Source organism: Poromitra crassiceps (genome assembly GCF_964638095.1).
Source record: "Poromitra crassiceps genome assembly, chromosome: 6".
Lineage (NCBI taxonomy): Eukaryota > Metazoa > Chordata > Actinopteri > Beryciformes > Melamphaidae > Poromitra > Poromitra crassiceps.
In genome coordinates, this window is record NC_139627.1 from 30,791,001 (window position 1) to 30,816,783 (window position 25,783).

Here is a 25,783-nt window from a genome sequence, read left to right on the forward strand (position 1 = left end):
TTACCTTGTTGATGTTGCTAATAGAGTACCACAGCAATGAGGTATCTTACAGTAGGCCAACCGATAAGTTAGCATCCTGTTCATTTCCCTCGTGTGTATGGGGGATTTTGGTTAGATGCCTGAAATAAGGTCTGTCTCCACCCCCCCATATTTTATTTTCCATTTTTTTAGAACACAAACAACAAAGCTCAGACACAGGAAAAGAAAGAAAAGAGGAAAAAAGGCATACATACATACATACATACATACATACTGTACATGTGTTCATAGACATCCACACACCCACGTGCTCACACGTCTACGAATACACGTGTGTGCATACTCACAGACACATACTCACAGTATGTGCTTATAAAGGATGTTGTGCATGGGGTCTCACACAAGGGGTCCATGAAAAATCAGCTGGGCGACTCACTTGTCATGTTTAACCTCATCACAGTAGGCCAAAAACGGGTCCCAGATAGTTGGCCATGGGGGGGATCAGAAAAAAAAATAGAATGAGTCTTTTGGCGACAGTTGTCCCCTGTGTCAGAGACTGTTGCACAGCTGTAGGGAAGTTCAGAGAGGACTCTGAGCAGCCGAATATGGCAAGTTCTGCCTCTGGCTGAAGGGTTATTTTGTAGGCTTTAGAGTACCAATCAAATATTTTGTCCCAGAATCCCGTCAGTGAAGGGCAGAACCAGAAGGCATGAGACAGAGTGCCCTCTGATTGAAATAAAGGTCTGTGGTTAACAAAAGATTATGAAACTGCAACCTTTGTGTTCAGCAAGATAATCTTCACAAATGAGGACCAAATTGCGATTTTCAGAAACACTTTAAAAACCATCAAAGTGGTTCTCATTTCTGAAGATTATCTTGCTGAACACAAAGGTTGCAGTTTCATAAATTTCTGTGAACCACAGACCATATTTCAGGCATTTATCCAAAATCCCCATACAAAAATCCCATCGACTTCCAGATGAGGGAACCAGGCGATTGCTAACTTCTGGGTTTTAGGACTCATTCCTGCAGTAGGCTACTCTATTGAAATGTTTGTGGTTGTTACTACAACTATAGTCCAGATGAAACAGTTATCCCATCATTTAAATAAATATCAAAGATGCCAAAGATGTAAAAAGTTGCTAAACTTCATGTCTGTGGTCGCCAGATGTTCCCGGACCCGTGAAGAACCTAAGAGTGGTGGACACCACCGATGGCGAGGTGAGCTTGGCATGGGAGGAGCCAGAGAGTGACGGAGGAAGTAAGATCATGGCCTACGCTGTGGAGAGACGAGACATCAAGCGTAAGACCTGGACTCTGGCCACCGACCGCGCAGACATTCCAGAGTACTGTGTGAGCGGCCTAAACAAAGAGCACAAGTATCTGTTCAGAGTCTGTGCCCGCAACCGAGTGGGCAGCGGCCCCACCGTCACCACCGACGAGGCGGTCCAGGCCAAGAACAAGTTCGGTAAGCAATGCCCAAAGGTCTTTACTTACATATACCTTCTTCGGTACGGTACTGTACCTTCTGCAACATGTCCATACTGTCTCCATACTTGAATTGCATGAGCCATCAAATAATTGCCAGAAAATTGGACCTTCTGACAAAAAATTATATATATACATACGGTATATATATATATATATATATATATATATATATATATATATATATATATATATATGTATATATGTATATATGTGTATATATATATATATACCGTATATATATATATATATATATATAGTTTACTGCCAATGGCATATTTAATGGTAGATTGGTAGATTACCTCATACTGGCTGTGTCTAATTTGATACACATATTTTCAACACAATTTTGCTATACAATAAGTTACAAAATATTAAGTGATTATACGTTGCATCAATCCTATTGAAGCAATTGTATTGTAGCAATTGTAGCAATTTTAATATTTCTCTTACCTGAACTTTTTCAAAATATCCATGCAAAACCTCATGTGGGTTCTCATGATTGACGATGTGCATTTTGGATCAATTGAAGGCCCTCTGGTACATGCTTTCTGCCGAGATCTGCAGAGGTCTCAAAACTTGTATGAAATATGATTCACTTGATGATATATGTAACACTCATTTGGACTCAGCTGGGTGATTTATGATTTAGTGCAACTGTATGCCGTATAGTTTTCTCATTAGATTATCAGAGATTACTGGTTATGTGAATCCAAATGGATACCGTGTGCGCTTGCTTTCTCCCATCAGATGTGCCCGACGCCCCAGAGAACGTCAAGGTCGGTGTGGTGAACAAGTTTGGTGCCACAGTCCACTGGGAGCCTCCCAAGTCTGACGGCGGCTCCGAGATCACCGCCTACATCATCGAGCTCCGTGATAGGACGTCTGTGAAGTGGGAAGCGGCCATGGTGTGCAGCGCGGACGCCCGCTTGGCGTCTCTGAATGACGTGGTGGAGAACAAAGAATACATCTTCAGAGTCAGAGCCGAGAACAAGGCCGGCCCAGGCAGACCCAGTGCTGCCACCGACCCCGTCAAGATCATGGACCCCATTGGTGAGTGAGCAACTACCGTATTTCCTCCAAGAGTGGCTGTCAGAGCCATTGAGATAAAGAGTTGTCATCTCCATTCACTCCAATGAACCCGTTTTTTACCTCACAACAGTTCACAGAAGTAAGGTAGTAACCTTTGTAATGGGACCCTCTGGAGCCATCCTTGAGTGTACTTTTGACTAAATTCACACATTTAAAACTGTGAGAGTTCACACAACCTGAACACTACATACATATAATATACATTAGACCTTTTAGCTACTTCTGCTCTCACAATGTCAAAATATAAGCGATGTGATGTAGATTTTTTTTGTTTGGCACAGCTTTTCAGCTTTATTTCATACTAGTATCTATCGCAGTGGCACCTGGAAGTACTTTTTTGTTGTCATAATGTCCCGCTGATTCGTCCTATACATGTGTGCCTTGTGTTTGCAGAGAGGCCGAGCCCACCTCTGAACCTGAACTTCAGCGACCAGACGACGACGGGCGTCACTCTGACCTGGGAGACGCCCATCAGTAACGGAGGCAGCATGATCACCGGCTACATCATCGAGAAATGTGACGACGGCATCTACAAGTGGCTTCGCTGCAACGCCAGGCTGTGCCAGGACCTGTCCTACAGGGTACCTACCGCCTTTGCTTTAATATGCTGCCTTTTCATGCTCTAACAGTAGGGGTGTAACAGTACACAAAAATCACAGTTCGGTACCTTGGTTTTGCAGTCACGGTTCGGTTCATGTTTGGTATAGTAAGGGAAAAAATTGCAAAACATTAAATTGCTTGCTTATATGAACTTGTAAACAACAGCCTATACAGTCTTTAAGGCTTTTTATGTGGCGGTTGCTGGTGGTTAAGCTGAGGTTCCTGTCATTCTCAGTCTGACAAAAATAATTATATATATATATATATATATATATATATAAATTTGGCAATGTGGGCAATGTCTGTTCTCTGTTTAATTTTTTTGCCAGCCACAACTATGCCGTTTTACATGCGATCGGGCTGAAACTTTCAAGGGGGTATAAAGAGCACCTGTACGGGTGACCTGACGGAGCCAGATTTTTTTATTAGGACAGATTAATTGCCCTAAGGCTGAGGCTATAGTTAATTGATGATGTCATTAGTGATGTCATCAGTGATGATGTTATCAGAGATGTCATCAGTCTGAGGCTATATAAGTGACAGGAGTATAAGGAACCAGACGCCCTGGGCTGTGCGGCTGACCTGATGGAGCCGGATTTTTTAATTAGGTGATTGCCCTAATTACAATGTCATAGAGCAGGCGAGGCCGCGACGTGCACTGGTCATCAGTGATGTATGCAGCAGGGCAGGCGAGCGAGCAAGTGAGCCCGCACAGCGGTCGAGCTGCAGGTTTGCAGGGCCTAGGAATCGAGCTGCCTAGTTATGTCGAAAAAGCATGAAACGCCAGCAGTAAGCAGAGAAGTACACAGAGTCGTTGCTCTGGAAACTTCGGTCCGCCACTTAAAATGTGCGTCCTGTACCCGAAAAAATGTGGCATGATTACATGTACGTGTACCGTTACACCCCTATGTAACAGTCTTTAATACAGAAGCCCTCTGAGGCAAGTGAGGGGGGAATCTGGTCACAAGAGTGCACCACCAATGCTTTTTATTCCGAAATTATTTAGAACATGGGGAAGTGGTGCACTCTTCAAAACGAGTATTATAACAACAAACATTTCGGCCCCCCCAAAAAACCACCAGATGTTTTTTATTTGATTTTTCTCTCTCACTTGCCTCTCAGAGCTTCCGTATTTTTCTGAGTAATAAACCATAATAATAATGGCTGCCTTATATTTTGAGTCATCTTAATTTCTCTAAGTATGCTATCCCATATATGAAAAAGTTCTCAGTTTTGATTTGTATCTTCTAACTGTGAGCACTCACTCCATCATATTGAGTATATTGGTGAGCATTGTTATTGTGTGTGCAGCTGTCCGGTCTGAAGCCTGGGCAGAAGTACTTCTACAGAGTCTGTGCTGAGAACGCTGCCGGACTCTCTGACCCAGCCGAGCAGCTAGGACCCCTGCTGGCCGATGACCCCCACGGTACACAACCAACAGTACAACCTACAGTAGAAGCAGGAGTTTTGTTGAGAACAGAGATCCACCATTGGCATTGACTACATTTACATGCACACAATATTCCGGTTTTTGCCCTTATTCAGAAAAAGACAATATTCAACTAAATGAATAATCCACTAATGTTCCTGTTTACATGCAGACGTAGCTCTCCGTCCCCGATGTGTACACAGGTCATGGGGGGGGGGGGGGAGAGAGAGAGAGAGAGAGATACCTTTTCACATCAAAAGTACCACTTATAAATGTTTATTTTTGTTACCCAGCTAGGAAAGCAGCAGGGGGCAATCAGCTTTTAAACTTTTATATCGCATCTCAACCCGTTCAGTTTCTCCACGGCAGCGGGCTCTCTTCCCCCTCCCTCCTCCCTGAGCAGTTTGCTGACACGGCTGCCCAGCGTCAGACCAGCCAGAACAAGATGGAAACTTCCAGTTAAAACTTTCAAAATAATGTAATTTAAACAAAAGTAAATAGCCTATTTATGCACGTTGGAGGAGAAAAAGCTATTTCAACGAAGGAAGCAGCAAGCATTGTAGCAAAATACTTGCTCTGATGTTAAAGGAGAATTTCGGTTTTTTACACCACGGTCCTCATTTCCAGCTTAAAATATGATGTTTTCTACCCACAAATACTTTTGGGTTCATTCGGATCCCCACAGAAGATTTGTCGCACCGAGTACACTCCTCAAACACTCAAACAGGCTAGAACGGGAGCCTGCGGGGCATGCTGCACGCGCTCTGTAAATGACACTTTTTCGGTCACATCGCGGTTCATTCTGGTTGTAAATATAATTATTTAGCTAATAGCTAGAAGCTAAGCTAACACCAACACAACAGTCAACGTTGATCTGCCCCGGATGGGGTTACAGTGCTCATCTTCTTCTGTGGTTTCTCTTCTTACCACACTTCTTCAGAGAAACCACAGAAGAAGAAGATGAGCACTGTAACCGCATCTGGAGCAGATCGGAGCCGACTCTTTTGTTGTTGTTTAAATTGGATCAGCTGGTGTCTGCTGTTGATTGAGCAGAGCTGGACCACGGCATATCCCACGTCTTAATCGGAAAATGCTAAATTCAGAAAAATGCGCAATTTGGAAAATCCAACCGGAATAATGCTGTTTACATGACCCTCATCAAATTCAGAATATTGCCATTTTCTGAATATAGTGGAATATTGTGTGCATGTAAACATAATCACTGATAACTAACAAAAAAATGAGGATTAGTGTCACATGAAAAAGTTCTGATTTCTGACTTTAAACGCAAACTTTAAATTCAGATAGATAGAGTCAGAATTTTGACTTTATTCTCAGAATTCTGACTTTAAACACAGGGTCACAAATCAAAAGTACAGTAAAGACAAAAATCAGTGAGCTAGCTATTTCCAGGAGGCAAACCACTCTCTAAATTACAGCCAAATTAAAAAATGTTTTTTCTCTTCCCAGTCGGTCCTACCTTGGACCTGAGTGCGTTCAGAAACGGGCTGGAGGTGATCGTTCCTCAGCCGCTCATCATCCGCGTTCCCATCTCTGGCTACCCCACCCCCACTGCCAAGTGGACCTTCGGGGACAAGGAGCTGGTGGCCGGGGACGAGCGTGTCTCCATGGTGACCAAGCCTGCATACACAGAGCTGACCATCAGCCCCAGCGTGCGTCCAGATAAAGGCACCTACACCCTGCAGCTAGAGAACGACGTCACCTCAGCCTTCGGAGAGATCGAAGTCAATGTCATCGGTAGGAGCAACTCCAGGGTCTCGCATCTTAAATCAGAATCAGAATCAGAAACACTCGATTTATCCCCGAGAGGAAATTGGGTAATGCTGCAGTTGCTCACATTCAATTAGGGAAAATATAAACAGAGAGAAATTATAAGAATAGAAGACAATAAAATACAAATAAAAGTATATAAAATGAAGTGTACATATGTGATATGTAAGTGATATGAAGTGTACATAATGAAATGTAAGATACATAATACTATAATACAGCTGTATGAATATAATAATAATAATAATAACAATAATGATAAATAATAGTAAGGTGCAATAAAAAAGTATAATAATGATAAATAATAGTAAGGTGCAATAACCTTTACAGTTAGTAACTTGCACATCAGTAACAGTGTGGATAGTAGTTACTGCACATTAAATTATTTCACAAATTTCAGTATTGCAATATTAAATATTGATTGTACATAGAGTTATTACACAGTTCAGGTACACAGTATAAAAGATACAGTAGGTTATAAGTTGCTAACGGGTGAAGTAAGTCCGAGGCTGTTGACTCAGTGTCTGACACTCTGGGGGAAAACCACAGGCAGGAATGACTTCCTGTGGTGCTCTGTGGTGCATCTGTACTCCTGTGCTTGACCAGCACACATCACGGAGTACATCTCTATCTTCTGTTAGTTCTGTAGAATGATTGTATCCCCCCCCCCCCCCCCCCCCCCCCCACTGTAGCATCCCCAAGTGCTCCTAAGGACTTCAAGGTGGGCGAGGTGACCAGACAGCACGTGCACCTGATGTGGGAGGGCCCCGAGCACGACGGAGGCAGCCCGGTGACCCACTACCAGATCGAGAAGCGGGAAGTGTCCCGCAAGACCTGGGTCAAGGTACGCTTCAAGACAGAGACCGCCATACGCAGCTAAAATAGCTATTCTCTGTTCTAAAATGTCTAACTGTTGAACCGTCTTTACCGTCTTCTTTTTTTTCAAAAAGTCAGGTAAAGCGGAGTTTCTCTGCTTGTCTCGTTTGGACCTTCAGAGGCTCCGTAATGAATGTGGTTACGCACATTCTGCAGCATTCATTTGTCAAGGAAACCCACGTAGTTTCTCCCTCTGAGCCAAATGGCGATGGCTGTAGATATACTGTATATACTAGGCAGGCTCGATTCCTAGGCTCGTCCGCCCTGCAGCTCGCATGCACAGCTGCTGCATGGCACTTGGGGAATTGTGATTTCACTGATGATGTCATAGACATTGTGACATCATCACTCAGCATTCAGTGGCTGCAAGCGACATACACGTTATCAATCACAATAAAACTGTACCTACCTCGACACAATGTTGTTAACCAAGATGAGGGTGCCATGGTACTCCCAAATATTGCGTAGTTTCCAATACCGAGCCGTTATTCGCATGCCGGAGCCAATGGTCAAAATTGTAAACTGCAGCAGCTGTGTTTGAGCTAAAAAACCTTCGGCACTGGTAATAGAATAAGGGCTCGGTATTGGAAACTACGCAATATTTTGGAGTACCATGGCACCCACATCTTGGATAACAACATTGTGTCAGAGGTGGGTACAGTTTTATTGTGATTGATAACGTGTATGTCGCGTGCAGCCACTTTAGCCGATCTTGCAGTGTGATAAGGGCTCGCTAATCCCAGACGAAGAAGGAAGAATGAATGATGAGTCTCGCGTTGAGGATTCATGTGCTGACAGTCGTTTGAGAGTGAAACCTGTTATACTGCGTTCATTGTTACTTTAATGGACCATTTCTCACTGAATCACTGCGGAGGTCTCTGCCTGCCTGACTGAAGGCAGAGCCGTCTCTGCTGACTACTCCGCCTCCGCCTCCTCACTTTGTCATGAAAGTAGGAGCGCTTGTTTTCTTGCAACTGAATGAAAATGTGGCAGAATCGACGTCATTTATAAATGAGATCGGCGCTTTATATCAATCGAGATCAGGATTTCATTTCGATTAATCATGCAGCCCTAAGTCACTGTACCATCAAAATGATTAAAAAGCTGTTATATTAAGGTAAATAAGTTACTTAATGGGGCTTTAATTCTGTCGCGGGACGTGTTCCAGGTGGCCACCGACGTGATGGACATGGAGCACACGGTGACCGATGTGATGGAGGGGAAGGAGTATCTGTTCAGTGTCACGGCCTGCAACAAGTGTGGACCTGGAGAGCCGGCGTACATCGACGAGCCCGTCAACGTCTCCTCTCCTGCCAGTGAGTATCTTACGTCACGGCACCATAACCATAATCGGCATCGTTATTTACCATTATCATTAGGCACTCGTTTGTCTATGCTTCCAAATTTAGTAGCCTGAACATAAGGCTGTCCGACTGAAATGAGAGTGGGAATGAAGCTTACCATGAGCTTACCTGATTAGCTGGCCGGGTAGCCTTGTCTGACGCAGCTGTCTCTCGCCAGCTCGCTCCTTGGTTCACCAGCTTGGTGAACATTCTACAGTTTCGTTTTTAGACATATAAGATGTTAGCCTGGTAAACCAGGCGGTCACATGAACTTCACTTTGTTCTTGATTTTATTTGATGTATTGTAACAAAGAAAACATGGAACAGAGGACATGCATCTCGGAAAACATCATCAAGGATTAAAACACAATAAAGTCAAAGACTTGTTTCCATTGTGGTCCTTGGTCTAGGACAGACAATACAAACAACACGAAACAAGCATAAGTACAAAGAATGATAAAAGAGAGACATAGACTATAGACTACTATACAATACTAAAATACAAAACAATGCTCAAATACTAAAAGTAATAAAAATACATAAAATAATATAAAATTAAATGAAAGAGAACCAAGACAAAGTGCATCTATGCTGTGACATTATCTAAAAGCCAGGATTTGACCTTAATTTTAAAAGAAAGCTGGCTGGTAGTAGTCTTGATCGGGAGGGCTAACATGTTCCAGTTTACAGCTCCACTAAACCTAAAAGAACATTTGCCCATGTTGGTTTTGAACCTGGGCAGGCAAAGATCTGCTATACTAGCTCTGGTTTGATGAGCATGAGCGTCACCACTCCTCTGGAAATGATCCTTAAGATATTCAGGGGCCCTATTGTTGCAGATATTGTGGACCATACTGAGCTGCAGCTGGACCGCCCTGGCCTCTAGAGGGAGCCAGCCAAGCTGCTGAAAATGCTGTTTCCCAACGTGGTCTCTAGAGGATAGACCTAAGACAACCCTGATTAATTTGTTCTGGGAGACTTGTAATTTATCTTTGAGTACCTTTGACAGTCCTCCATACCAGGAGCAAATGGCATAATCAAAACAACATAAAACAAGAGAGCTAGCCAGCAAAAGCAGACTGGCTGCATCCAGTAAAGGAGCTTTTCTGGCTATGAATTTGGTTCTACCATTAACCTTGCTAATGGTTTTTAGAGCCATGGTTTCCCCACCCAGGCTGCTGTCTAAAATGCAACCCAGGTAGCTCACTGACGTTTTAGCAGGGAAGATCTGGCCTCCGAGGATAATTTCAGATGAAACCAATCTGTGCAACCTGGGTTTTGAACCAAATAAAATATATTCTGTTTTAGCCATACTAGAGCGTATGGCCTCAAGCTTTCACCCAGTGTTTGCAGAGGGCGGAAGTTGGGTGGGTGTACTTGCCCTGTGGGCCTTAGGGTTTCTGACGTATACACGGTTTTACGGAAGAATAATCAAAATAATATGGCCTGCAAAAATGGTAAATGGCCTGCATTTATATAGCGCTTTTATCCAAAGCGCTTTACAATCAGTAGGTTCATTCACCCATTCATACACCGATGGTGGCAGGCTACCACGCAGGGTGCTGGCACACCATCAGGAGCAATTTGGGGTTCAGTATCTTGCCCAAGGACACTTCGACATGCAGACTGGAGGAGGCGGGAATCGAACCACCGACCTCTTTTATCCAAAGCGATTAGTGGACGACCCACTCTACCTCCTGAGCTACAGCCGCCCCAGGGGGGCTCCAAGCAGTTTCAGGGGAGGCTCAGTGAATGGAAGTGAAAAATAACATTACATTAGCTGATAGTTATTAGATTAGTTATCAAAAGGAGATCAAATAGAATAGCCTACAATAATGTATGTGATTTGTTTAAAGAGATACCGGTAGTTTAGAGATACAGTAGTTTTGGGGAATTTTACTGTTTTTCCCCACTTTCCCAGAGTCAGAAACAAAGTAATTTACACAAAGTACAATTTCAATAGGGTTTCGGGGCTGGAACCCCTAATTATTAATAATAATAATAATAAATTACTTTGTTTCTGACTCTGGGAAAGTGGGGAAAAACAGTAAAATTCCCCATTCCTTTTGATAACTAATCTAATAACTATCAGCTAATGTAATGTTATTTTTCACTTCCATTCACTGAGCCTCCCCTGAAACTGCTTAGAGCCCCCCTGGGGAGGCCCGCCCCCCACTTTAAAAACCTCTAGGCTATGGTGATAAAAACACTTGACCATAGGTATCCCATGGCATGCATCATTGGTTAGCATAGCAACATTGTGATGGAGAAGTTTGATTTGTTTGGACAACACACACACACACACACACACACACACACACACACACACACACACACACACACACACACACTAAAGTATTCTAGTGTTCTAACCCTGTTCACATAGCCAACAGATAGCCAACAGATAACCCTGGTATTCTGGCGTTAACCCTGAGAAAAGTCTGGGTTAAAGGGCCAGCTAGCCATGGTCTAAATTCGGAGTTAGCCCACTTTGGAATGTGCATGATTATGCCACTGACACCCTCTTTCTTAGCCTGGGGCTAACAGCTTCCTTAGCCTGGGGGTAACAGCTGCCTTAGTCTGGGGCTAACAGCTTAGCCTGCGGTTAACAGCTTCCTTAGCCTGGGGCTAACAGTGTGAAGAGTTGAGAAAATTCTCTGACCTCTCAGGCTTATGAAGCCCTTTTAAAACCAATTGAATAAACTCCTAAATGCATGGTGGTTAAGCTAAAAACAAGACTGTTTTTCTTAGTTCCTGAAAAACTGAAATTTTGTAGATACAAGGATTTTACCTGGAAGTGATAATAGATTGTGATAAAACCACAGAAGTTCACCTGTGTGGTATTGTGCTCTCCAGCTATACCCGATCCTCCTGAGAACCTGAAGTGGAGGGACAAGAGTGCCAAGGGCATCTTCCTGTCCTGGGAGCCGCCCAAGTATGACGGTGGCTCCAACATCAAAGGCTATGTGGTCGAGAAGTGCCAACGCGGGACAGACAAGTGGGAACCCTGTGGAGAGCCCATGCCTGAGCTGAAGTAAGACGTTTCTCCAGAACACTTACTCTTAAGTCTTTACAGTGATAATATTTGGCCTTCAGCCAAAAACTCTGTGAGACCAGATCCTTGTATTCTGACTGACAGTATTTAATTGTCATTAGTAGGTTTTTGCAGATTTGCGCTATCAGCGGGCCAGTCACATTCACTTTAAGACAAGCCCTTGCCTTTAAAGTGAGAAACTGATCATTCTAAAGGCCTGAGGAGAGAGTGGCATAAATCAAATAGGCCTAACAGTACTTGTTAGGGAATGGAATTTTAACCACTCCTCATCCGCTAAATGTAAATACATAACAATATAAACCAAATGAACTTGAAGCCAGGAGTCCAGGAAGATGTCTTATGAAAGTATATATTTATTACCATAACATTCTCTGTCAATATGTATTGTCAGAGGACTGAATCTCAATGTACCATCTGATCAATGTACAGAGTCAAAATATTCAGCGATGACTGACAGTTTGACATATGCTTTATAGGAAAGGCAGAGAGGAGGGGGGATGAACTTTGGAAATGTGTGTGCGTCGTGCATTCTGACAGGGAAACTGTTATCAGTTGTTATGGGACGCGATGCACTGTCCAAGGTTTCAGCAAAAGGAGAGAAGTCCTCAATGCCACGGGTGAATCTATATGTGTCAGATGTCATGTCATGTTAACTTATAGCATTAATTATGCGTATGCAAATATAGCTTATTGATTAGGAAATGCCAATGGAACTTATATTTTTCTCCAACAGTACTTATGCCATGTTTTCCCCATGGCAGCCATTGTAGTAGAAAAGAGCGTACTTTGTAAGATGTTTAGGAAATGCGTTATTATGGAACCCACTACAGATTTGGGCAGACCACACACCCTGCGAGCTCCTACGCAGGAGTCAAGCGCCGGGATTGGCCAAGAGCGAGCCTTTTGTTGCCTTTTGACAGCTCGAATCTCACACACTAAACACTCTGCGCCCAGCCCAGTGATTTCATGAGCCAACTGAATTACTCTTGATAGGGGACATTGAAATTAAATTGAAAAGTGTATACAGTATATATATATTTTTACACTACAGGATCAGGGCTTCAAGAGCAGGTACATAGACATCTGTTCAGATGTGTGTTTACTGTGGTGGTTGAATCGCCGATCCTGTCTGCCTAGGCTGGGCTAGCAGCTAAATGCTAACTATGCTGGCTGGGAAGAACGGTAGGATTTCCCCCATGCTGATCCATTGACCATGCATCTATGATGAGACACCGCCTGAATTATAGTGTATTGCCTCAAATATCAGATTAAGGAGGGATGAAAAACTACCTGTTGCGCTAAGAAGTTTGATGGAGCAAAAAGTAGTTAAAATATTGTTAATACCGTTTTTCTTTTTCATTTAAACTCATGTTGGCAGTGGAGCTTTGAGGCTGAGGCCTTGTCTGTCAACTTGTCAAGGAAGCGCAACTGGAGCTTGTCAAAATAAATACTCATCCCATTGGCTCACGTGAGCATGGGCGCATTGCCAATCCCGGCGCTTGACTGCTGCGTAGGCGGGCGCAGGGCGTGGTCTGCCTAAATCCGCGGTGGGTTCCATAATAGCGCTTGGGAAACATGTCTTTTTGGGGGAAACTGGGCCTGGCCGGCATGTCTAGCTGCTTCAGAGATACCAAATGAGAGCTTTGGTGCACCAACAAGCTCTGCTAATCCCATAGACTGTACAGTATAAATAAATGGATTATAGCCACCGTGACATCACTCATTGGTCTGTGGCATAGTCTGCTTTATTTGACTCTAAATGGGACCATAATTCACAAAATGAACATCATGCTGTATTGAAGAAGACTTTAAACTAGCAATTGAGACCATAAACTCATTAGGAAAGTGTTTCCTGAGGTCACAAATCAAGTGAAAAGTAGGGTCATTTTCCCATTGACTTCTATACATTCTTCACATTTCAGTTGTTTTCTTTCTTTGTTTTTTCTTTTTCTATATTCTGTTTTACGTTCAAAGGTAAAGCAAATATTACATTCATAGTCATCCACTATATAATGTATTTCCTTGTTCGCTGCAGTTGTGACTAACAGATGTTGTGAATGTCTGCTCCCAGGTTCCAGGTGAGCGGTCTGATTGAGGGCCAGTGGTACGCCTACAGGGTCAAATCCTTCAACAAGCTGGGAGCCAGCAGACCCTGCAGGGCCACCGACGAGATCCAGGCTGTGGACGCTAAAGGTAGGCTGTCCTGTATTCACCCAAACCCCAGGCTGAACAACAGCTAAACAACTTACAGCCTTGTCTTCTGCCCATTTTTTGGGGTTGTGAAACAGTCCATCCAACACTGAAGGATAGAGACCAGCACTGGCCCTAAATTACACATACCGTATTTCCTCTAATAGTGACTGGTAGTCAATTAAAAGCTGGGGGCATGGTTGACAAATAAAGGCCAGCCCGAAATAGAGGGGGGGGGGGTAAAGGAGAAAAAAACAGTGGTGGATACCGGAAAACTCCTGGTGCCTGTTGTATACTATAACTGTAGTTTGTAGTAATGTACAAGTGTCGATTACTGTAATTATAGGTAATGCATTGTGGTAACAAAAAAACTGCTACCTACTGTAACAAACTCCAACAGCAGCAGATCAGAAAACAAGGAGGCTTGCTACTGGGCATCCGGGTAGTGTAGCGGTAGATTCCCTGCCTACCAACGCGAGGGGCACAGGTTCGCATCTTCATTTTACCTCCGGCTTGGTCGGGCGTCCATACAGGCACGATTGGCTGGCGTCTGTGTGAGGGAAGCCAGATTGTGGGTATTTGTCCTGGTTGCTGCACTAGCGCCTCCTCTGGTCAGTTGTGGTGAATGTTCGGGGGAAAGTGAACTGGTGGGAGAAGCGTGATCCTCCCCTCCCACATGCTATGTCCTACCGGGAAGCTCCCGCTGTCTGGTGAAAAGAAGTGGCTGGCAACTACACATGTTTTGGAGGAAGCATGGTGCTAGTTTCGGCTCTCCTCAGATTGGCAGAGGGTGGAGCAGCAACCCGGGCAGCAAGGGGGAATATTGGCCAAGTACAATTGGGGAGAAAATTGGGGGGAAATCCAATTAGGCTTGGTACTAAAATATGAGCAAATATACTTATCAAACAGAGGCAATTAGAAATAAAGGCCTAATATAATAATATAATAAAGGCCTGCTAGCCTCTGCAGCTGAGCTAAATAAAGGCCAATATTGGAGGCAATACTGTAGACCCTTTAATTGTGCAATTCTTCAGCTCATAATTACTCTCTCTCTTCTACCGGCTGTTTGAACTCTAACAGAGGCTCCAGAGATCCAGCTGGACGTCAAGCTGCTGGCCGGACTGACTGCCCGAGCGGGAACCAAGATCGAGCTCCCCGCCGACGTGAAAGGAAAGCCTGACCCCAGAGTGAAGTGGACCAAGGCAGACCTGGTCCTGAAGGCCGACGACCGCATCACCATCGACACCCAGCCGGGTCACTCCAAATTGTCTATTGCCACCACCACCCGAGGAGACACTGCCACCTACATCATCGAGGCCGTCAATGCCTGCGGACGCGCTACGGCCACCGTCGATGTCAACATCCTCGGTACTGAACTCAGTCTCTAACTCACTCAAAATACACAGATGGACATCCTCGGTACTGAACTTAGTCTCTTACTCAAAATATACAGATGGACATCCTCGGTACTGAACTCAGTCTCTTACTCAAAATACACAGATGTTTTAGTACTGTAGATGTTAGTTTTGAGGTACAAGTGATGTTAGGATGTGATCATGGCAGAGGTGGGGCCTTTGAACTTGAGTCAGACTTGAGTCACAGTTTTAATTGCTTGACTTTGGTTCTAGTGATTGGGACATTGACTATTTATGTATATATATATATTATACACATATACATTGGTTAATTTTGTCCAGTAAGTACACAATATTCTTTCAGTTGGTTTGTTGTTTTCATGCCTAGTTTTAGTTTTTTGTTAACTATAATAACCTTGATTTCATGGCGACACAAAAGGCAGGGAATGATTTTTAAAATGACTCAAAGCGAAGAAACCGAAACATGACAAACCTGGACTGGTGAGGTCGCAAACAGTCATTTTGACGTGTTCCTCTCCAGATAAGCCCGGTCCTCCCGCCGCCTTCGACATCTCCGAAATCACCAATGAGTCGTGCTTCCTGGCCTGGAACCCTCCCAGAGACGACGGAGGCTCTCCCATCACCAACTACATCGTGGAGAAGCGGCAGACGGACAAGGAGGAGTGGGTGAAGCTGTCAGCCACGGTGAAGCACACCACCTTCAAGGCCTGCAAGCTCACCCCTCTGAAGGAGTACATCTTCAGGGTGAGTGCTGAGAACCAGTACGGCATCGGAGAACCCGCAGAGCACGTGCCAATCGTCGCCAAGTATTCCTTCGGTGAGTCATCGACCATTATTATATTACAGGGTGAAATATCAATATCCAAAAGTGTAAAAACATGAATTGTGGTTTGGGGCGATAATAAATAAACCGTTACAGAAAAGCGGAAAATTAATATTGTTCAAACCAGGAAATCCTTATAAAAACTCTGTTAAGTCATGGTTTTCTTAAATGTGTTCAGATCCTCCCAGCGCTCCCAGCAGAGTGACACCCTCTGACATCGCCAAGGATGCAGTGACTCTGACGTGGTTTGAGCCGGACGAGGACGGCGGCAGCCCCATCACCGGATACTGGATCGAGAAGTTTGACCCCGAGAGCGACAAGTGGGTCAGATGCAACAAACTGCCCATCAAGGACACCACCTTCAGGTAACACTCACAGAACATCTGCTGCGTGCTAAAAAGACAAAATTCTCCGTCCAAAATTACATTTTGGTGACACCTTCGGGGATAAGCGGTTATTGCTTTAGTGCTTTGCATAATATTTCCAGAATATCGGGTGGAGTCGGATCATAAATATTATGTAGGCATCATATATTAAAAAAAGAATGGTTACTTTTAATAAAGCCTGTTTGATCGTCAGATACAATTGAGGGTAGAACAGCTTCTAATTGCTGGCTAGCATCTTGGAAAGACTTGACCCTCTTATATTTATTAAAACTGTTGCTTCTTCTGTAAACATAAAACACATCACTTCCTTTGCAGCAGAGGATTTTTCCCGGGAAAGAGGAACTCTCTCACTGGTGTTTAGAACATTAAGGGCCCTATCGTTGTACGGCGCTATCATTTGCACAGCCGTTTGCGCACCCCTTATGCTATCTTCCCTGCGTCTTAAGCTATCGTATGCCTCCACCATCCAGTTTTGCGCTGGAATCTAAGTGCAGACACAGGTGTAGGTGTGGCCAGGCATGTCCGTGTGCCTCTTAGCCTATCATCTGCCTCCCGCAAGTGCGCTCTGGCGAAGATACCATCGCCATGTTCCGAGCGTAATAACAGGTTTGGGCGTTGCCCGTGCCAAAATAGGCATTCCAGCGCAATGTGTTAGAAAAAAGGGTCTTTGATGCTCTAAATTTTAACGCCACCTAATAGCAGGTCTTAGCGCAAAAAAGCCCACTATGCCAGGCGTACACCTGAGCGCACACAGTATTCTCCACGCAGTGCAGGAAATCCTCGCTTGGATACATATGCATGGCATGGATGTCACTCTCTCTCCAACACCTCGTGCGCGCACACAGTCTTCCCTCCTCAGAATGCCATGTTGATTTTCAACTATAGCCTACATTGTAGAAAAAACACACCTTGATTTAAAAATGAGAATTCGTTTGTCATGGTTTTATTAGACTACATAATTCCCGACCATACAGGTCTGTGGTGTGAGGTAACAGTAGATTGCTTTTGAGAAAGTTGTGCCGGCCACTAGGCTATACAGGAACCTCTTTCCCTACATCCCTACCCTATTAAAGAAACTAATATTTTTAAATGTGTATGTTATAGCCTATATGAACTAAACGACTAATTACAGTAAGCGCACGCTTTGGGACATGGGGATATTCACTGCGTAACTGCGCGGCAGCCCTTTGGTGTGTTTCAAATGGACCGTTCCATCAGCATCAATTTTCGTTAGTTTCTAATGGTTTATCCGAACTGGTTCATCCTCCAATTCTCTCCCTCTCTCTTCCCACTCTCATTCTCTCCTCTCTCGCTCAATCCCCCTCTCTTACTCCCCTCTCTTTCTCTCTCTCTCTCACTCTCTCTCTGCTTGCCCACGGCACTCTGCAAGAAAGAAGCTGCTGTCACAGATGTGACTATGGCTTTTAAGGGGACTGGACTGGACATGATCTCACACGTGTGAATACTGTTTTGGGCATAAACACGCCTATATGGAGGTTCGCGTGAGATGACGCGAAGCGCAGTGGGCCGACACGCCCACAATTAGGGCTTTGCGCGACCCTATTCCAGCGCAAAACGGGCGCTAACGCAAAATTACCGCCTTTGTGACGATCGAGCCCTAAATGCTTTCATGAACTGGCTATAGTTCACCGTTATGTGGTACCAACTGGCAGTAAACAGTAGTACATTTAATATGAAAAAGTTGTAAATTGTTGCTTGAAGCAGACTAATCTTGCTTCTGTGTGGCTGCAGGGTGAAGGGCCTCCCCACCAAGAAGAAGTGCAGGTTCCGCATTCTGGCTGAGAACCTGGCCGGACCCGGAAAACCCAGCGATGAGACGGATCCCATCCTCATCAAAGATCCAATCGGTAAGTCACACATCTGTCCGTCAAGTCCTTACTCCACTTTAGCTCTGTCCAAAGCTGCAATCTCCTCGCTGCTTTGATGGTGTCTATTGTGACTATTGACAGAATCCAATTCCAGACACTGTATCCAATTCTGGACACTTTTTGGCCAATTTCTGGTGTTCCCAACCGAAAACTAAGTGAAGTAAATTAATGCCCATTTCATTTCAGAAGCTAGGTATCAAACTTCATAAATGTCTATCTATACATTTAAAGGAAAATTCTGTTTTTCTTTACACCCTGGACCTTATTTCCACCTTTAAATAGGATGTTTAAGTCACCCTGACAACTTCGGTCTGATTAGCATCAGCAGAAACGATAATCAGCTTGAACTGCAACTTGAAAATTAGGAAAACAGGGCATGTGAAATGTATGAATTGTATATGGATTTTTATATATCAAAAATAGGTGCGCTATCATCCATTTGCAGGGACTGGAAGAAAATAAATGATAGGTTAAGGTAAAAGTGACATTAAACTTAAACAGGATGAAGTATATTGGTATATGATTGTGATTTATTTTGGTCATATGCTGTCTGGAATTGGATGCCCTGATGTTACATCTGAGAAAATAAAACTATGATCCACGTTAGAGCAATCCACTGGCTTATTAAATGATTCTAACAAAACCTTCCTCAGATCCTCCATGGGCTCCTGGCAAGCCCTTCGTCAGAGACATCGCCAAGACCTCGGCCTTCCTGACATGGACCCGGCCGGAGCATGACGGCGGCGCCAAGATCGAAGGTTACATCATCGAGTTCCAGAAGGCGGGCAGCGAGGAGTGGGTCCGCATCGCCGAGGACGTCCCCCAGACCGAGCACCAGCTGAAGGGCCTAATAGAAAAGCAGGAGTATAGCTTCAGGGTCAAAGCCGTCAACAAGGCTGGTGAGAGCGAAGCCAGCGATCCCAGCGAACCCATCGTCTGCACCGAGAAACTTTGTAAGTTTTACCGAGCTGGGTGTTTCTGAGAGGGGTGTAATGTGTCATCACTGTTGCTGTTGCGTCAAAACCTCATATCTCCAGAATGTCAGCTGTTCACAGGCTCAGAAAAACAGCCTTGATTTTAGCTTGACAACAATCTATGCTTGTGCTTATCCAAGGGGCTTTTGATAGGGTTTCATAACCCCAATTGTCAAAGAATCTGACAAAAATCTGTGACAATCTCTATTATGCCCATGTCTATAATGCATTATAAACATACTTATAATGCATTATAATCTTACACAGTAGCTGTAACTGTATAATTACTAGAAATTCTAGGGTGGAGACTCTGGAGAGGGCCCGTGACATCACAGTTGAGTAATTGTGCACCATCGGCCCTTCACAGTTGCTCGAGTGACATCACTGATGACATCACAACTGCCCGAGTGACATCACAGTTGGGCAATTGTGCGCCATCAGCCCTTCAATCACAGTTGCTCTAGTGACATCACAGTTGAGCAAATGTGTGCCATGAGCAACTGTGCAAGCTCTCCAATTGACATCACAGTTGTGCAACTGTGCGCCATCGTGCAACTGTGCAACTGTTTGCCATCGGCTCTCCAATTATAGTATCCAGAGTTGCTTGACTGACATCACTCATGACATCACAACTGCCCAAGTGACATCACAGTTGGCAATTGCAAATGTGTCCCCGTGCAACTGTGTCCTCGGCTCATGCTATATCACAGTTACTCCAGTGACATCACTGATGACATCACAACTGCCTGAGTGACATCACATTTGACCAATTGTGCGTCACGCCATCTTTTGCCCAGGAAGTGATGTCACTTCCGTCACTTTCATGACACAAAACGTGACTTACACTGCTACCCACCTCACTGATGATGTTACTTTTGTGACTGGCAGACACGCCCACTTATACACTGCTACCCACCTCACTGATGATGTCACTTTCATGACTGACAGACACCCAGACACCCACCGCCCACTTAGCCAATTTGAACTAAGTAGAAGATCACAGTTGCTCGAGTGACATCACAGTTGCGCAAATGCAAATGCATTCAACACACACACACACACACACACACACACACACACACACAACTGCCCGAGTGACATCACTTCCGTCACAAATCGTGACTGACACCCAGACAGACACCGCCCACTTAGCCAATTGTATATAAGATAGTCATAAGCCCTCATAAATATTCATACACATTAGTATCAGAATACTTCATACTCGCTGGTCACTCACTGACATAGTTTTTCGAGGATCATAGTGTATCGTAATTATCATAGTTGTAATACATTATAATAATTTTATAATGCATTATAATCACTGTTATAATGCATTATAATGTGATTATAAGTCAAGTGGTCATTGGGTGCTTTCAAGTAATGAAATTCCTGAGCTATAGGCATAGGCAGATATAATAATACATTCCAAGCTTATTTCTAAGTCACTATATTGTAAGTAAGTGGTCATTGTTTTCTTTAACTAAAAAAATATTAAATCTATGCAAGAACACAATAAGCAGATATTGTGTGTAGATTATAACGCATTATAAATATGTTTATGCATTATAGACATGGGCGTCATAGAAATCAAATCTAAACTAGAGTTGTAAGGTTTTCACAACAGCAATGTGTTGACAAGCACTGGGTCCCAAGAAGACGAATACATAAATAAATAAAATGACATATAAAAATAATATTAATTGACTGTTAATCACATTCATCCATCTTCCCTCTTTGGGCAGATCCTCCTGATGCTCCCGAGTGGCTGGAGGTGGCTAACATCACCAAGACCAGCGCGGCCCTGAAGTGGGCTCTGCCCCGCAGCGACGGATGCTCTCCCATCACCAACTATGTGGTGGAGAAGCGAGATGTGCGGAGGAAGGCGTGGCAGACGGTGGACACCACAGTGAAGGAGCTGAAGTACACCGTCACCCCGCTCAACGAGGGCTCGCTCTACGTGTTCCGCGTGGCCGCCGAGAACATCGTGGGCATGGGCGAGTTCTGCGAGCTGGAGGACGCCGTGCTGGCTAAAGACACGTTCAGTGAGTTATTATCCACAATGGCGGGGGTTGTTAACAGAGAACTTCACCGAAAAACAACGCTGATTTATTTTGCACATGATCTCACACATATTTGAGAACTATAAACAGTTTTGCAGTCATTCCTTTAGTTTGACAGTTATTGAGAGTTGATTTGAGAGACCAGTGATGTCATTCATGCACAAATTACATCACTGGTCCACAACTAACTCAAACAACTGTTGTTTTTCTCAGGATTAAGAAAAAAATTGCACTCGAAGTTTTTTCTTCTTTTTTTCTTAAGAGGGTTTTGTGAATGCGGTGAAGGGGGGGGGGGGTCTGGTGCTGACAGTAACATTCTCCGCTCCTCTGCAGCTACTCCTGGACCTCCATACGCTCTGACAGTGGTGGAGGTCTCCAAGAGACACGTGGACCTGAAGTGGGAAGCCCCTAAGAGCAATGGTGGAAGGCCCATTACCAAGTAAGTCAACAAACTGCTGTGAAACTGTGGATTGTGTGAGTTCATACGAGAAAATGTACATTATAAAATCATTTGGACATAGGATGAGTAGTGATAATGTTCGCTGGTCTCTTTGTCTTACATCTCTAGCAGCCTCAAAAAGGTTCTAGAAATGCCAACACAGATATCGGCCGTAGAGATGTCTGCCTACTCTCCAATGCAATGGAAGTGGCACTCGGCTTGTTTAGTTTAGTTTAGTTTAGTTTAGTTTATTAGTTTATTTATACAGGGACAACGCACATCAATCAACATTGCTGCAAATGTGCCAGTTTTAGCTGGGTTGCTAATTTTCAGCTGTAGTCCCTGGGCAAAGTGTTGATTGCCGGATAAAAGCACAATAGAAAACAATAAAAACAAGCAATTAATAATAACAGTACACAGTAAAAAGCACATGAAGCACATTACAGTACAAAGTTAGGCTTAATACATGCAGGCAAGCAAGCAAGCAAACAGACGATGCAGTCAGGCAGACACACAAGCAGACAGATAATGCAGCCATACAACCATACAGACAGACAATGCGCCCATGCAGCATCATGACAAGAGAGGAGAAAAACAAAACAGATTATGTACAATAACAATTATGTGACATGCACAATTATGCGACATGCACAATTAAGCGACATGCAGGCAGGCAAGCAGACAGACAAGGGCTAATGGTTGTCTTCACACACCTGATTATCTTTTAGTAACCATTTTTCATAGTGTGTTTGGAAGATTTGTAAGTATTGATATTGTGAATGTTTGACGTTATGGAGTTCCAGAAATGGGCAGCTCTCACCGAGGTTGCCTAGTGGGGTCTCTCGGACCGAGGTTCAAGCATGAAGACCCAGTTATGTCACCAGATATATCAGCCCATCCTCAATAGCAAATCAGCCCATGACATCTGTCAAATATGACATCTGCTATGACGTTGTGTCAGCAGATATATCACGCCATCCTCAATAGCCAATCAGCCAATATCCTCTGTCAAATATGACGTTGTCCATCTCCCTCTGCTGGTCAACATCAATGTTTCTTTCCAGAAATCATGACCCGGTTACTCAAGATAATCCACAGACCTTGTTGAGAGCAGTTTCATGTAGGAACTATTTTCTTTCGACCAAACGAAACTACACCTGCTAGCTGCTATCTTGCCATCCAGTTCCATTGTATTTTGTTTTACCTTTGTTTATTTATATATATATATTATATAGTCTCACTGAGAGCAATGCAATGTATTCAAGACAGGAAGGCAGACATCTTTATGGCTGATATCTCCAAATCTGATTTTGTGATGAACTGTCCCTTTAAGCAAGATAAACAACTTTGGTTAAAGTTGGGGTGGGTCATTAACACTGAGGAAAGCCACAGGCTGAAACACGTCTTTTTATTGTGCTGCTGTGCAGATTAAAAATCTTTTTTGAAACTTTACCTGTGACGTGAGTGCTGCCAATTTCACCTGATTCTAAAGTTAGGGTGGGGCTTAGGCAATTAAACTGTAAAGTAAAGAACACATGTTTAAGGTAAGGTTTTGGACATTGGTTTTTATCATAGACCGTATAAAAAATATGGACGTAGTCACCTTCACATCACCCATTGGTTTTTGGACTCCCGTTATGAAGCCTAGAGTATGGGAGTGTGGCCGCCGTCATCTTGGGGTCCTTGCGCAGCTCGCGCGAGATGGCACAAGACCAGGGGTTTCCCACAGAGCTGCAGCACCACCTGCTATTGGTCCATGATCAGCAAGCTGTGGGATCACTTGACAGGTGACCTGTCAATCACCCACAAAACATAGTCTTTTCATCCATTTGACTGTAAACGGGCGAATTATATAAAATTCACCCCATGTGCAATTGTTATGAAAGGTGAAATTGGCTATAGAGACCAAAACTGTGTTTTGAACCAGACTTTAAACATGTTTAATCCTGTTGTGAAGTTGGGCATTTTAACATGGGGTGAACGGGGAAGGACTCCCTTTTGGAGCCAGCTTGCCATTGGAGGGACTACAGATTTGATCACTTCCGCATAGGCTTTATCTGTCCAACAGACAGATAAAGCCCCCCCCCCCCCCGTCAAAACTTGTCATGAGTTGGTAATTTGTCTGATTTCATGAACTAACCACAAAACGTTTGCTTCTGTATCTCAGGTATGTGATAGAGAAGAAGGAGAAGCTGGGGACGCGCTGGATGAAGTGCTGTAAGACCCCTGACAGACAGACCCAGTTCAAGGTGACGGAAGTGGACGAGGGCAGTGAGGTGCAGTTCCAGGTGCGGGCAGAGAACGAGGCGGGTATGGGGGACCCCAGCGAGCCTACCGTCTTCCTCACCGTGGAGGACGCCACCAGTGAGTCACCACTCAAACATCACACAGGGTTCCACTGTGGATATGCACGGTCCTCACACAGTGTCAAAGAATCCTGAAATGGATTCTACGCACTTTCTCAAAATTAAGAACAATTACAATACTGTCAATGTACTGAAATTGATAATAAAGATAGAGAACTAACATGTCTCAAAATAGAGGCAAAATGTACTAAACTGTAAATATATATATTTACAGTTTAGTACATTTTGCCTCAGTTCTTTGTGCAATAGCCTATATTTTATTCTAAAAAGGAAAGAAAAAGTTAATTTATAGTATTTATACTTTGAATGGCCAGAATGGTCATCTTGACTGTATGCTTTATAGCTGGTGTATCATTTCAGCATTTGCTATTTTAAGTTATGTAATTTTACTTTTACGCTTGGTTTACACCAGAAGCATCTCAGAAGCAACGCGTCACGGAAGCATCGAGCAGGAGCCTTGCCAATCACACCAGAAGCGCTCTGTTTTGCTCCACACCTCGCTCTGTTTTGGCCCACGCTAGTCACTACTTGTATTGACTTCATGCCTGCCTGCATGCGGATGCTCGCGTCACGCGTAAAAAATAGACCTGATGCCGAACCTCTCGCTGCACATGTCACGAAGCGAGGCGAGGCAACGCGCTGCAGCCGGTATGATTGGTCTCCCCTGTTAACAAGTACGCCGAAATTAAACTGCCTCCGTGAGGCGTTGCTTCAGCGTTGAACACGCGTCTGGTGTGTTTGGGCTGTTACTCTTGAAGATCCGCATCACCATTGCCTGCCTAGCAATAATTTTTTTCTAGTTTTTTTTTACGCTTTTGCAAAACTAAAAGCTAGCTTTAGCTTTTAGCTAAAACCAAGGAGGAAAAAAAGCCTAAATCTGCCTAAATCTACTCTGAACCAATCTAAGTCACAAAATACTTTCTTTCTCTGCCCAGGCGTCCCGTCTCCGCCTCAGGAGGTGCAGATCCCGGACACCAGCCGTGAGCACATCAACGTAACCTGGAAGCCCTCTCTGAAGGATGGGGGCTGTCCCATCACGGGGTACCACGTGGAGGTGGCCGAGGCCCGGCCCGAGCTCAAGTGGCTGCGGGTCAACAACCGACCCATCAAAGAGCTGACGTTCAGGATTGACGACGGCATCAAGCCCGAGAAGAAGTATGTGATCCGAGTTCGCGCCATCAACTCCTGTGGCGTCTCCGACCCCTCCGACATCTCCGACAAGGTCTTCACCAAGGACCCCGACTGTGAGCATCACCCCACCTTTAGTCTCTCTGTAGTCATGTCTTCTCAAATTTTTGTATTAAAAAGGTATGAGAAATAGAGAGAGATTAACCTATGAATGACTAACCTAGTAACTTATGTGTAGGTAGAGCCTACGGTATATTTAGTATGTTAAGTGTTCGGTGTGGAGCTACTTTTCTCCTCATTTCTCCCTGAAAACACATTGGACAAAAACGTTTTTTTTTATAATTGCTTTTTACCTGAGTCTATTAGGCCCATAAGTGAACAAGCACAGATCCTGTACATCCCACCCACACCGGGATCCCACCTCGGCCGGCGCGCGCCGGCCCTCACTTTCATTGCACCACAGGGTTTGTTTGACCCTTTGACTTACGTGTTGCAGCCA

General features: G+C 44.1%; 1 protein-coding gene across 1 annotated transcript in view; it reads left to right on the forward strand.

The window, feature by feature from the left end:
• The window catches only part of ttn.1 (titin, tandem duplicate 1), a 252,137-nt gene that overhangs the window by 41,981 nt on the left and 184,373 nt on the right, over nucleotides 1–25,783 (forward strand). Inside the window, exons 30-47 of the mRNA XM_083637998.1 lie at nucleotides 1,148–1,447; nucleotides 2,218–2,520; nucleotides 2,953–3,140; nucleotides 4,471–4,585; nucleotides 6,059–6,346; nucleotides 7,072–7,223; nucleotides 8,424–8,571; nucleotides 11,455–11,632; nucleotides 13,725–13,846; nucleotides 14,924–15,211; nucleotides 15,740–16,036; nucleotides 16,221–16,407; nucleotides 18,181–18,296; nucleotides 18,971–19,270; nucleotides 21,034–21,333; nucleotides 21,685–21,790; nucleotides 23,958–24,154; nucleotides 25,092–25,400. Coding sequence (XP_083494124.1) covers nucleotides 1,148–1,447; nucleotides 2,218–2,520; nucleotides 2,953–3,140; nucleotides 4,471–4,585; nucleotides 6,059–6,346; nucleotides 7,072–7,223; nucleotides 8,424–8,571; nucleotides 11,455–11,632; nucleotides 13,725–13,846; nucleotides 14,924–15,211; nucleotides 15,740–16,036; nucleotides 16,221–16,407; nucleotides 18,181–18,296; nucleotides 18,971–19,270; nucleotides 21,034–21,333; nucleotides 21,685–21,790; nucleotides 23,958–24,154; nucleotides 25,092–25,400 — 3,894 coding nt within the window. The remainder of the gene's footprint in view (nucleotides 1–1,147; nucleotides 1,448–2,217; nucleotides 2,521–2,952; nucleotides 3,141–4,470; nucleotides 4,586–6,058; nucleotides 6,347–7,071; nucleotides 7,224–8,423; nucleotides 8,572–11,454; nucleotides 11,633–13,724; nucleotides 13,847–14,923; nucleotides 15,212–15,739; nucleotides 16,037–16,220; nucleotides 16,408–18,180; nucleotides 18,297–18,970; nucleotides 19,271–21,033; nucleotides 21,334–21,684; nucleotides 21,791–23,957; nucleotides 24,155–25,091; nucleotides 25,401–25,783) is intronic.